Below are 14,224 nucleotides of genomic sequence, written 5' to 3'. Positions count from 1 at the left end.
TTAAAATATCTTTTTGGCTTAGAAGTACTTCTGCTTTGCTGTGACTTTAAGTGCGAATTTCTTTCTTGCATCTGATTTTTGAAACAGGTACCAAGACTTACTGTTTTAACTTACTCGCTTTTAAATTAAAAAATTAATTAAAGCTTTTTTTTTTTTAAAGCGTTATAAAACCTGAAAGAATGCAAAGTAAAACTGATATTGCTTCTCCATCTCTACTCACCCACCTGCCCATGCTCCATCACATCCTAAGCGTTCCTGTTGGGGCTTAAAAATATATTGTAAGAAACATTGCACCACTAGTATTTGTAAAAATGCAAATACTGCTAATATTCTTGCATATATCTGGATAATATTCTCACACATATTTGGCCATCACATGCTAAGATCAATAACTTTAAAAAAGACGTAACTTCAAAATACTGTTAGGAACTTATTTAAAATGGAAAGGGTGCATAATATTAAGCTCAGAGACTAGGCAGCTTTTTTTCTGCACTTCTTCTTCTGACAGTGTTTGAAAATCAGCTTGCTTGCAGGAGTAATATAAGTGGAATTTTAGGCGGGCAGAAAGATGCGCTAATATTTATAGAGAGCTCTAACGCTGCAAAAATGACGTGGGCTGTTATTGTAATATATTGCCAGAGGACTGTATTGATCTTCAAAGGGTTAAAATGCTACCGGCTGACATTAATGTCACCCTTCAGCAATCACTGGCCAATAATATATCAGCAATCAATGCTGGAGCGTGTTGCTCACGACACTGAGTTTTTGGAGACAAGTGGCTGATATATTTTGACAAGAAGAAAAAATAGTCTTGGAAATTCTTGCAAATCTTAACTCAGGGAGGAAGATATATGAAACAAACTGCTTCCATTAGAAAAAATGGTAATGTTTGCCATCATAAGTAACAACATTTTATGTCAGTTCAGTGGAGCAGTGAATGAACCAAAACTCTGCTAACCTTCAAAACGGAAAGGATTCTGTAAGTAGGATTTACATAGTCTGAATATTTTATATTTTGAGTGCTCATCACAGCTCGCATAAACTAATACTTAAACACATATTTCCAATAGGAAAACATTTGACTTCTGATGGAATAAAGCAAAGAGACACATTTGGAGATGTGAGTACAAATACAGGTTTCTCAGCCCCCACTCTTTTTTTTTTTTTCCGTTAGTAATTTCCTTCTATCAAGTTCTTGTTATTTGTACATGTACCAAGAACGCATCACAAGACTGTTCACTTTGACAAAAGAAACTCAGAGAAAAAACAATCAAGAATTCAAACAGCCATAAAGCAGAAGTAAAAGAGGGGAAATAAAAAGCAGAGGCTGAGAGAGGACTGAAAGGGTTAAAGTTCTGACCACTGTCTGCATATATAAAATTATCTCATCTCATCTGAAAAGTTTAGGCTCAAAAGAAAAGCCTCAGTTTAAAATACCTTTTAGGTTTATTAAATCTTTAGGCTGAAGATTACAGCAAGTGTTTTGTCTTTGGTGAGTAGCTGTTTGTCTCACTTTATTTACTTGGTATTGGGTATTTGTCAATGTCATTTCATATCTGCAGAAAATTCATACGTTATATGGAAGTATGTATGTGTGTGAGTGTGCTGAAGGTCACATGACTGTTTCATCCTATTTGGTGGAGCAGCTTGACTTTTTTTCCTTTGCTTTTGGTGATGGTTGTGAGTGCAGAAGTTGATTGACAGATGCATGCCAGAAACCCCCATTCTCCTTTTCAAAGACTACATATGATGGATTGCGATCTTTCAGCTCAGCAGGACACAGGGACCATGCAAGCTGTAATTGGTCAGGTATGGAGTCAGCCATTTCTCAACTCCCCTTTTATTTTTTTTCACAAGGGTCTAACCATATGATTCACATAATTCATATTTACAGTACCATCTTTCTATCTGTATCTTCAGCTACCAGCAAGTGTAGTAGCGAAAGTGAGAAAAGCAAAAGAGCCACAATAAGCTAGCCAGGGAATCGCTGGTTAAACCTAAAATGCCATGCTTTTCTCCTAATAAACCCGGTTTATGATTTAGTCTGAGCTTTGCCAAATCAATCTGCTTATGAATTTACATTTGTATTTTGTTTAAATCTGCTAAAGTAGAAGAAGTGAGGAGTGAAAGTGGTGTATTTTCTGGGGAGTTGCTTTCTGTTTCTAATGCTGTTCATTATTTCTATATTGACTGTATTCCTGTACTACATGCTGTGGATTTTGTATTTTTTTCTTTCTTTTTCTTTCTTCCTCTTTTACTCCTAACCCAGATAATGTGTGATTGAGCTTGGTAAATGTAGTAGTCTTTGCTGCTGCTGCAGAGGGGCAGCCTGCAAATTAAACACTGCCACAATCTGAAAGGTCCAGGTGGTCTGCTCGTGCTTCCTAATGCAATCCAGCACAACAGCTTTAATAAACAGCTCTATTTAGTTCTCCCTCCCTGTATCCAGGGAAGTGAACTGGTCTGGGGCTGCTGTGATGAAATGCCAGAAGAATCTCTCTCAAAGGCCTCACAAGCTGATTTTTAGAGCTTTTCCGTTTTGTCGTCTTTGTCTTCCAAATGGGTCAGTGAGTCCTTCTCTTTCTGTTTTGTGATTTCTGATAAGTCTGTAGTTTGTATGTGTGTGCTTTAACTGTGCTGTTTCGAGCGTAGCTGGAAGAGGGAAGAATCATTGTCTTTTCATTTGCTTCAAATAATAACCTGAAGTGGGGAGAGAAATTAAATTATTTGTCCTGTTGTACAGGGAGGGTTGTTTTGCTGTGTATGCAGTCGGAGTCACAAAAGGGTGTCTGTTTTTCTAACAAAATTTTAAGCGTTCGCCACTTTCTCATTAGCCACTGACTTGTAAATCAGTCTCTGGCAAAGGGTATTTTTTGAACTCTCAAAAGTTTGTGATTTTTGCATATGTTTCCAGCATAGTGGACGCATGCTGCTGAAGTGTTGACATAGGATTTGTGTTCCCTATATGTTGATGCAATGGTGGAAAAATACACATCCTGCACTGTTTTCAACTAAATTATGGCAAAGCACAGAAGTCCCTCAAAGCACATGGTTTATTAATATCATCATACACAGTAATGCATTTCTTGGCAGAAAATGTCAGATATGTAATACTATGTTTACCACAGACTTTTATTGCTTTAAATATTTTAAAAATAGAAGATGCATTTTTTTATATATATTAAAAATCCTCCAAATGTTAACAGCTTTCTTGTAGGCAGATTTACACCTAAAAAAGTGGGGCATGTTTACCAGTATTACATTGCATGAAAATATGTATTTTAGGGAGGGTTAATTACCTATTTGTGTAAACTTGTTCAGTGCTAAAGAAATATATTTAATGATCTAAAACAAATACAATGTGATTTGAAAGCAAATACAATGGCAAGGTTTTGTACAAGTACAGTTGTCAAAAAACAACCCTTAAAGCTTGATAAATCTCAAAGCTTGTAATATCTCTTTCCTGTAACTTTTTCTTCAGCATGTAAAAATTTGTAAGTTACCTGTTTTATATTTAAGGCTTGTTAGATCTGCTAAAATGTTTTTGATGAAGGAAAGGGTATGAGTATGGTTTTTGTGTGTGTAAAATCTGTATTTCATTAATTAAAAAAAAAAGTTCAGTGTCTGGAAAAATGTTTATATTGTGTGTTCTTGTATTTCATTTCCCAAAAATCAATAACAAGGGCAGGCACTTCAAGGCAAAATATTTTTAGCTATTTAACTTCTTAATTTTTTATGTCAGAATTTATAGATATTATTCCTGTTTAACTTAATGTGTTAGGTGTTTCAAACATTTTAGTTGTATATGTGTACATATTTAGATATTATATGTGCACATCCCAAAGTGTTCATAAACACATAGAATTTTCAAGTATATTTTTTTGTTTTGAATAATATTCCTCTGTTTTATCACTACTAGCTGTATATGAAGGTGGAATAAAAAACTTGAAAATGTTAAACTTCTTTATTTTTGACTAAAAATTATATGCATTCCCCTTCTTGTTGAATGAAGGAGTCATTTGCAACTTGGGAATCATAAAGCACTCACTATAATTAGCATATCCTGCTGAAAATAGAAATACGCGTTTTCTGTGGGCTACAATACGGAGCTGATGATAACTCCTTTGAAAATAATTGTCAAAAGCCATACCCTGTGCCATAAAATCTTTCCAGACATTATGTTGATATTATGTACTGATAAATGATGAAGATTTGAATATTCAGTACGTGTGTATTTTTAGAAGACACTTTAATTTCCAGACCCTGCAGCTTTAGAAAAAGTTCTTAAGAGTTTTTGTTAACTTGCAAACATTAAAAATCAAAAGCTTTAAATAAATGTTTACCATTTGCCCTGTTTTATTTCCGAATTGCATTTTTCTCCAGCTGTGAGTACTAAATTTTCTTTTGACTAACCCAACAGATGTAGCCTTAAATTCCCTCCTGTTTGCTAACGGACTGTTAACTTACCTAATTAAAAATCCAACCTATACATGTGAATCTCCACTCAAATGGAGATCAGAAACACTAGCAATTATTAGTAGTTCAAACACTACCCTGTATATGGCACAAAAGTAATAGCAGGAGCATGCTGATTTAAAGGTGTTTACTGTGCAAAGGACGTGCTCATCATTAAACGCATTTTCCACTCTTTTAATCTGGATTTCATCCGCCGCCCAAGTGCCAGTGCCCACAGTGGCTCCCGCTGACCGCGGTGGACGGTGCGACGGTACCAACCACCATCTAGTACCCGGGCGTAGTGACCGCGGGGTGCACAAGTGCTCATATCCCTTCCCCGTGGATTTTTCCTCCCCCGAGCAAGCAATTAAACAGCCAAGTACTCGGAAGAACGAGCTCCTTGCCTGGCGTGTCAAGCTCTAGAAGCTCATTGCTCATTGTGATTTTGATTCATAACTGGAGTGTTTGGAACGTAACCCCGGCCCCTGTCAGCAATAGTCTGTAGCATCCTTCCTCGCACACTGAACCATAATACCCGTTATTATTCCTTCAAGTCTGGTTTGCCTCTACCCTTTTACACAAGCAACTGGCTAGGTTTTGTGCCTTCCTCCCTGTACATCCCGAGCCAACCTAAATTAGCTGCATCATCTAATTATTCTAATTATGCTGCATTTTTTCTGCCCTGTGTGTTTTATAAAATCTTAACTGCACCTTTTTCTTCTGATTTTCTTTTCTCCTCTTTTTTTTTTTTTCTCTTCCTTTTTTTCCCCCCCTTTTTTTTTCCTTCAGACCTGAGCTTGTGAGTGACAGGTTAGTTCATCAGCATTACAGCCCTCCTGTTTTTGTCTCATCTCATGCAGACAGGTCACTGTGTCCAATCACCCTTCTGGCTCTGCTATCCCCAGGGGAGCCAAGGCCGGCCTGCCATCTTGATCCACAGGCCTGAGGGCCCGCGCTGGCTGCACATTTCTATGTTCACTCGTTCCTGCAAATAGACTAAAACAGAAGGGGCTTGAATTAGACATCTGTAAGCTGAGAGGAAGCAAATTAGGTAAAATTCTTCCTCAAACAAGCAGGCTTTTGTAATTATTGCTATTGTGTTTGAGTTCCCTTTCTACATATTAACCATGTTTATTTTATATATTTTAATGGTATCCTCCATCTAGCAAAAGGTGTTTATGCAAGGGTAAACATGCATTCTTTTCCCATAGAGAGTTCTGCTCTGAAGACCGATTTATGAGATGGACACGTTTCTGCAGACAAGCAGGGTCTTTCTGTCTTTTAGGGGGGGTTGTTTGTTTTTGGCTTCTTTTTCTATTTGTTTGTTTTTCCGTGTTTAATTCCAATAGAGCAGAGGGGTAAATGGTTTGGAGAAGCCAAGTCATTTCTGTGACTCATGGGCCACTTTTGAAAAGTTCCATCTCTCAGCAGCATTATTCTGTAATGCAGCTCAATACATATGCAGGAGGGAGTTGTACCCAGTGAAGATCCCATCTCTAGTGTTTGTCTTCAGCAACGTTTGAGTGATTCCCCTTTCAGTGCCATGGAAAATCTTTTTCTCCTGGAATACTCATTCCCATCTCTGCTACTCAGAGGTGCATCTAGTGTATATAAATTGAAAAGAACCATCTCGTATTTGAGCCCTGCTTCGAAAACACAGGAATTAAGCCCTTTTGTCTACAGCCTGGGACAAGTTCTGTTCTTGCTTGGAAGATGACCCTCATCCCACGAAGAGCGACAACTTGCATAAGGAAGGTCAAAGGATTTGTCCCCTTGTCTGCTTGGTGAGTGACCAGCACACGCTGCTGGCCACTTCAGCCACCAGCACGTGTTCCCTGCCCTTGGAGAAAGGGAGAGGGAGACTTACGGACAGCTACACCCTGAACATTGCTTTCAGTAGTAGAGAGACAACGTAAACAAGAAGCGTGTCGGAAAACTTCAAAAACATATTTTTTAATATTTATGAACAAGCTGGTACTCTGATAATGAAGCATTCCATCTCCGCAGAAACACGCTGTTTTATATGCTCTCTAGCATAGTGTGTCTTAAGAATTATTATTGTAAGGAGATGCAGGAATGTGGCTGTAATATTTTACAGGATAAATATTTGTTGTAGAGGAGTTTGGATCTTGTTAATTTAATATATGTAAATTCTTTGGTCCTAGGCCTGGATTCCTACAAAAGAATGCCTTTCTCTGTGGACTTTTCTTTTTATAGTATGAAGGATGGATTTTTATCATTTTCTTTCCTGCTTAAAAGACTTTTATTGTTTTCACACCAAAATCATCTTTTAATTGAAATCAGTCCTCTAAAAACATCTTTAGACATTTTTTTCTATTGCATTTCTACGTTCTTTTCCATTCTGTGCTCTCTCTTGTGTTAGTTGGTGGGTCAGGCCAATTAAGGGTTCAAATCTTTAAAAAGCTGTGATTTACACTCTTTGTGTATTCACGCTTCTTTTAGTTCCAGGAGAAAAATAATGCATGTGAGATGACCTTTAAATTGCTGGGCAAGCAACACTCGTCCAGTCATGTAGATTTTTATCTTTCGGCAATGCATTTACATTCAAGTACCTCTGCTGTTTCCTAGATTCTAGCCTGATAAACTAAATACCAGTCTGGGCCACTTCTGGGTATACGGTACGTGCAAGTGACTGTACTGAGCCTCTTATCTTGCACTGTCCTGTAGCTGTAACAAGACTTTTGTTTTTCTCCTCTGGCCTGCAACTCACATGGAAGAAAACAAAGGACAATGGAAATCAAACTGTGTCCAGCATTTTCAACATTAGTTGGGGAATGGCAAAATATTTTTGTGTCTGTGATTTACATCTCTCAGTTACATTTGTTTGTGATGCTTCTTCTTAATCTGAAATTGTAAAACCGACAGCAAGAATCTCAGATTCTCTCAGTTCTGCTTATATGTGTGATTATGTCTCATTAAAACTAACAGTACTTAAGCATGGGCTTAAGGGTTAGTCAGTAGATCTCTTAAGCACATATGAAAGGTCTACAGATGCCAAACGTCTTTACTTACATGAGTAACACCTGCTGCTTCAAGGTTCATGTTGTGATACGGAGCTCAACAGGATTCCTCACACGAATAACATTTTGCAGAATCTGGTCCAACTTGTCTATTGGATAACTGTCATTACTAATGAACACAGCAAAGTCTGGTCTAAGTGCCAGTTAAGTAATCGCAATGCAGACTCTTTTATAATTAGAACTGACTATTAGGATTAAAGAGAGTAATTCAAGGCTCTTAAACATTTTTATTTTACAAAGATGTCAGGGCTACAGGCAAATGGACTGCAGCTTCGGGGGTTTTGTTTTATCACTGGCTTTGAAACTTCTGTGATATGTAGGACTGTTTCTTCAGAAGGGAGAGATTAGTTGTTGATACTTGTGACTGATTCTCTGTTGACTGGTGGTGCTGTTCCATAGGAGAATTTTATCTAAGTGTTAGATCAAAAGAAAAATTTGAAGATCAAGAGAGTGTTCTAAATTTCTAGCCAATCTGAAAAACAGCACTACGAGAAAGCTTAAAAGAGGCAACCCTAAATGTTTCATTCCTTGATCATGTAAGCATGGCTTGGGTAAAATTAAATTTTCAACAAGAGCTAAGATTGTAGTTATAACGATAATAGGCATGCTGATTTTATCAAAGAGCAGTACACTTGGTGTATGGCATACTACATTACACCCAAATCTGGTCCAACAAGCTCTTATGCATAGCCTTGCTTTCACTCATGCGAGCAACAGCCATTGATGCTGTTGGCCCTGATATGTGTCCTTACATTTAAGGAAGAAAGTCTGGAAGCCAGTTCTTACTCCCAGGTGTAGTTGCACTGCTTGCCAATGCCCTTTGCTCATTGAGTGAGGATTTACAGGACAGGAAACTGATAGGTGTTCTTGTTCGAACATTGATAGGTTTTCTTGTACCACCCAACTGTAAAAGAAAAATAGTAATTTGATAAGCAACAATTTTACTTACATAATTCTTGATTCCGTGATTGTCCTGGTGAGTGTTACCTAAACTACTAAATGCTAAATATGATTTTTTTTCCATTGATAGCCCTTTTCTTGATTAAAGTCTAAATGAGAAGTAACCTCCAAAGAGATAAGGGCATTGCAAGCTAAAGAAAAGAAAATGTTAGAAAGTAGCATCTAGTCACTGATTCCATCAAATAATTTTTATTTTACAAGTTTCTAGCATTTTTAAGGATCTGAGACTCGTGTGTTTAGGAGACAGTCCAGCTGTGTAATGGCACTTCCAAAAAGGAAATCTAATGAGGACAGCAGTAAAAGACAGAAGTGTTTTTTCAGTCACCCCCTTCTATGGAAACAAGAGTTTAAAGCAAGAGAAAATAACAGAGCATGAGCTTTTTTACAAGCAGATTAGTAAAAGTCACGTTAATACTATTGCAGAACAGCTGCTGTTAGACATATTCTAGGAGATAATTCTATATCAGAATGTTGTCCTTTTCACTAAACTGTTTACATCTCTAACTATTTTTCCATTTATTGAGCCAATTTATGAAGTTCTAACTCAGCTCTTACTTGAGCTTTGTTCATGTTTCATGTGCAATGGAGTAAGGAGAAGCTTTAGTGGCATAAAAAGTCTGATTTAAAAAAATGGAGGATATAGTCCCTTTCTAGAAGCCATTTTCTGAAAAACATCACAGCAAAAATGAAGACCAAAGCAACCATATTCATGATCAGCACATTTCATTTCCTCATTTTCAACCTCTGACTTAAAATCTGACTGTCTCCCATCAATGGCAAACTAGCATCATCTTCCATTTCCTCCTAGTATAACACATGAAACACATGAAAACACCTTTTGTGTTTAATTGACAGCAATGGAGAATTGTGTCTGATTATTAACAAAACCTTTTTTTTTTTTTTTTTTTTTTAAGGTTAAAGTTGCAAATAACCCTACTAAAGTTTAAGGCAGATGGTTTTAAGATACTGTCATGACTGCTATAGTTGTTGGCACTGGAGGCAGATGCTGGAAGTCCTGCATGTTTTTAGAATCCTGGATTACCTACCAGTTTTGTTCGGTGGGTTTGTTGCAGCAATACCTGCATGTTTTCAGTTTCCTTTGAAGGCAGGATGAGGCCCTAGAGCTCCTAAGGGGAAATCTTTCATTTCATGTTTTGTTCTGCTCAGACATTGCTAATGAAGGAAAAACTGCGAGTCTTCCTGTGAAAATAAAATTGTTAATGTTTAAAGGGGAAGAAGATGTTCTTGAATAAGGGAGACTTGAGCTGCTCTGGGAAGTAAACAGCTATTGCAGGATTCTTTGCTGTAAGTCTTACCTTTGCTTCACCAGGTCCATGCCTTTCTGTGTACAAAACGTGCTTCACATTCTTCAAATGGATTATACAAAGTAGAAATAGTATCTGCAAACAAGAGGCTCTCAGTCTTCTTGGAGGAAAGGTTGAAACTTGTGGCAAATGTAAAAGTAGCTTCTAATGTGGAAGAATGAAGCAGAGACCATCAAACTCATTTCACTTAGTGTCATTCATGATGATTTATCGTTATAGTCAGGGCAAACTGTGGTCTCAGAGCTGAAACAATTTTGTCTATTAAGAGGGAAAAAAACAGCACCAAAAAACAGAATGTTCCAGCTTGGTTCTTATATCCTTAGGGTTGCAATATTGAATTCAGATTTGGGGAAACTTAATCTTGCAGCCAGCTTTGACAAGATGCTGGTTGAACAGGAGGCAGAAGTGATGGTTTGATGCCCGTGGTCAGAAATGAAGAAAGGTAAGAGGATTTTTCCAGAGTTTGGGTGCGGTATTCACCACCTGCTCCAGCTTCTCACCAAAGTAGGCATGGAAAACTCTGCATGTGCCTCTCTGTGCAAAGTTCACTATCTCAAAGCCTGGCAGAGGACAGACTGGAGTGCACTTTTAAACAGCATTTTTAATGTCTCTGAACACCGTTTTCTTTTTGGTTTTTGTTTCCAGTGCTGTTGCTAATTGGAAGAGTGATCATAAAACCACGTAAGCATATCAACAAGCATCCCCACAAATGTAGCAGCTGACACGAGCATCATGCTGCGCCTAAGACTAGGTGATGCTAAAGACTTGGGCCTCCCCTGGCCTCAGGGGGAGTCAGACATACGGAGCAAAGAAAATAAGCTAGTTTCCAGCTCCGCTAAATTAACGCTAGGGGCTAGGAGCCTGTGTCTGTAGGTGAAAACCCAGAAGCTCTATCTGAAATCTCCGAGGGACGAGCAATTGACTCATTGATAGGTGTTCTGAAAATAAGACCTGGATTTTGGATAGTCAAACAAAAGAGGCTGAAGACTTCCCTGCATGTATAGGCTTTGGTTTATTATTAAACTCATGCTGGATTTGTAGCAATAGGATAAATTGAGGGTTGCCCCCTAACTAGGGAATTAGAATGACTCTGTAATGAATTTTAACCTGAGATGGAACTGGGGATATGCAGCAGACCTTTGTTCTCTCTCCTGTTTGTGTCCTGATACTGGGCCCATCATCATAGTTATTAGATCTTAAAGATTACATTCTTTGATCTAGTGCTTTCTAAATCCTTAAGCCACAGTTTATTTATTTAAAAGGTTATATCCAGCATTGCATTGGATTGTAAAGTACCCTTTGACTCCTTCATGAAGGACACAGTAGAAACACATGCTGCTGAGGAGTACTCCATTCTGTTCACAAAACACCCCAGTATTTTATTGAATTAAGAATTGTGCAGGGATCAGTGCTTTTAATCTGGCCAGAGTGTCAAGATTTTTTTACCTCTTAGGTGCTGTGATGAATTTAGGTGAATTTCAGCTCCTGCCAAATAGCTTCATATTTCCCTATCAAAGAAATAAAAGCACACTAATCCTTGAACAGATGTTAAGAGTATATCCAAAATGTCTTTGGGTCCATTTTTGATCTGATGTTTACCGGTGCGAATCATAATTCTATGGAACTATATAAAGTTGCATTTAGGTAAACATGATCACTAGCAACTTTTAAACCAAGTGAGCCTATATTGAGCAATTTTTCCAGGGCTGTCTACAATGCTTGATTAATTATGAACTTCACAGTGTGACTCCCAAGAAAACCAGCAAGAAGGCGTAGAAAGCAAAAGGGGACACTGAAATTGAGCTGGTGTGCTCCATCCCCTGACTAATATTAGTTATACTGTATTCAAAGCAGTCTCTTTTCTTTCCAATCAGTCCTGCAAGCGAAGTTGTAAAACTTCTCATGTTATTTCCCTTAATTCTGCAGTAACCAAGACTGAAATTGGCACCTGAAGAGAGAAATCTTATTAAAAGTAGCTATTATTGTTTCATTTATGATGCTTGTATTTGGTTATTTTTCTTTTCTGGGACTCTTAGCCCCTGGAGATGGTAGCCTGATTTTACTTTATACTGGGGCCTCTTTATGCCATCTGGCAGTACAAAACAGCTGTAAAGTGGGTGTAAGAGTCATTTATTTATGTGTACTTCAAAGCTCTTTTATATTTCCAGAATGGCAGAAAATCACCATACTGTAAATGGGAATCAAGCCCAAATGGCTTCAGATGGAAATGGAAAAGGAATAGGCAGAAATCAGAGTGGGAGAAGAGAGGAAAGGGAAGGAAGCCTTATTTAGCTACAAATAGGTGTTGATTAACATCCATTCTGACCAGCTGAAGTGACAAAAGCAAAGGTGCAAGGGCCAGATCCTGTCTTACCTACTGCCATGCACCCCTGAAAGGCAGGGAGGGGAGCACCACTCAGACTGTCCTATTCAGTAACTGACAACACAACCAAGCCAAAATAAAGACTGCTTTCTCAATCAGTCCAGTGCTATGGTTTAACAGGAGTGTGCTTCTGAGCTACCCACTCCACAGAACAAAAGGCTTAATCTATTTCTCTCTCCTCCCACTGCTTTTTTAACCCCATGGGCTGCAGTGCTGTTTGCTGCAACATTTGACAAAGATTTATGTTTCCAGTGTGTTATTCGGTTAGTACACCTGGATTAGTGAAAAAGAAAACAAATGAAATTCATAGGAATTAATGTCAGTTAAATTGCCTCTTTCTAGACTTCATGTTGTCAGACCAATTCTTCAACTCCCCGTCAAAGGGTGAATAAAAATGGCAAAGAAAGAAGAATCAAAAAAAAAAACAGTGACAGTTTTGTTAATTGGAAACATTTTAAAATTCAGACAAGCATGGGAAAATATTAAAATACCAATTTTTTGGGGATAGCCTAAGGGTTTTCATTGAAAACTTGAGCAGCTTCCTGCCCCATTTTCTTTCATAACCTCTTCTCCAACAGGCACATACGAGGCTTAAGGGATTCAGTGAGAGTTGTTAGGTATTTCTTGCTCTGCTTCCCCATTTTGTGAGAGCCCAAGGGAAAAATACCGGCAGGGCTAGTAGCACCTTCTTGTATTAAAGTAGCTCAGTATTCCTCATCTTAAAACTTTTTTTTTGTTGTTGTTGCTGCTACTTGCATTTCCAGTTGGCTACTACATACAGAATATTTTTGATTACAATTTCAGCCAAAATACTTTAGTCGTTTCTAATGAGGCTAGAAAAATAGGTAATAATTATGCCCATTATAAAGATGGCCCATATTTAAAGTAAACCTTTGAACTTGTTCAACAGCAAGTTGAGCCAACAGCAAGTTGGGGCCTGAGTCTGAGATGCCTCTGCTGGTATTTTGTGATAATCTACCAATGTCTGATTATATTCCGAGCCTTTGAAAAATGTTTTTGGCTTATGTTCACTTGATAACTCTAAATGGTTAAATCCCCTGAAGATTCACAGAGAAAGACTGTGAAAGAACCTCAGAAAGTCATCTATAGGGTCACCCTGAGTCACACCTGACAGGTATTTGCCTAAATGCCTCCTGAAAAACTCCAGCAATTCAGATTCCACAATATCTTTATGCAAATCATTCTGTGTTTAATTATCTATATCTTAGGGTGTAGTGCTAGAAACTTAACTGCAGAAAGAGTCTTTTAGTTCCAAGTTAAGCCCATTGCTACCTCTATGAGAGAGATCAAATGGAGATCAAATTATTTCTGTTGCCTTTGAAAGCCTGTCTTCTAATTTGGCTTCACTTAAAGAATGGCATAAGTGGCAACAGGGACCTTCATCCGTCTGTGCACTCAGTGCCCAGCCTTTGAGTGAGATGGAAGAGGAAGACACATGATTGAAATGAAGATGGACAAGAGCCCAGATGGTTGCACATATAGGTTGAAACAAGGAACCACAAGGAAACACATATAGTAAGCCAGGACTAGAGTCTGGTAAGGGAAAGTGAGGAAACGTAGGAGCATAGGGGAAGACTGGGATCAGTTAGGTAACAGTGGTTGGGAGCTGGGAAGGACAATCTAAGGAAATAGACTGGCCCCATCCCTGTGTGCAGGCTGAAACCACAGGACTAGCAGAGAGGAGGTTGAATCTGGTTAGGGCTGAAGGCTGTAACTGAAAAACTGTGGGCAGGAGAAAGGAAATCTGCAGGAGACAGCTGGCATGCTGAGGATGACTGTCATGCATGATACGGGGATATGACTTGGAGGTACATGAAACTTGCTGGCCAAGACTGAGGGTGAATAGGAGGTTAGGCTGTGCAAAATGGTCTAGGGTAAAAAAGAACTGGGATTGTGGCAGGAACAGGTAACAGAAGGAAGTTAGGTTTGTTGTGGGAGTAGTTTGGAGAGGCTATATCACACAAAAAGCACATAGAAGAGCATGAAAAGGAAATCAGTGTTCCTGAGTCTTATAATTCCTTCCCTGTTCAGAAATTTCC

General features: G+C 38.4%; 1 protein-coding gene across 1 annotated transcript in view; it reads left to right on the top strand.

Annotated features, from left to right (window-relative positions):
* Window positions 1-1,550: 1,550 nt before the first annotated feature.
* POU6F2 (POU class 6 homeobox 2) overlaps window positions 1,551-14,224 on the top strand; it is a 300,202-nt gene continuing 287,528 nt past the window's right edge. The window contains exon 1 of the mRNA XM_088520863.1: window positions 1,551-1,809. Coding sequence (XP_088376989.1) covers window positions 1,705-1,809 — 105 coding nt within the window. The 5' untranslated portion in view covers window positions 1,551-1,704. The remainder of the gene's footprint in view (window positions 1,810-14,224) is intronic.

Source organism: Tinamus guttatus, unplaced genomic scaffold, assembly GCF_059628265.1.
Source record: "Tinamus guttatus ecotype Peru unplaced genomic scaffold, ASM5962826v1 Tinamus_guttatus_pri_ptg000104l, whole genome shotgun sequence".
In the NCBI taxonomy this organism is placed as follows: domain Eukaryota; kingdom Metazoa; phylum Chordata; class Aves; order Tinamiformes; family Tinamidae; genus Tinamus; species Tinamus guttatus.
The sequence above is the reverse complement of the archived record's forward strand: the minus strand, read 5'-3'. Positions and strand labels throughout refer to the sequence as shown.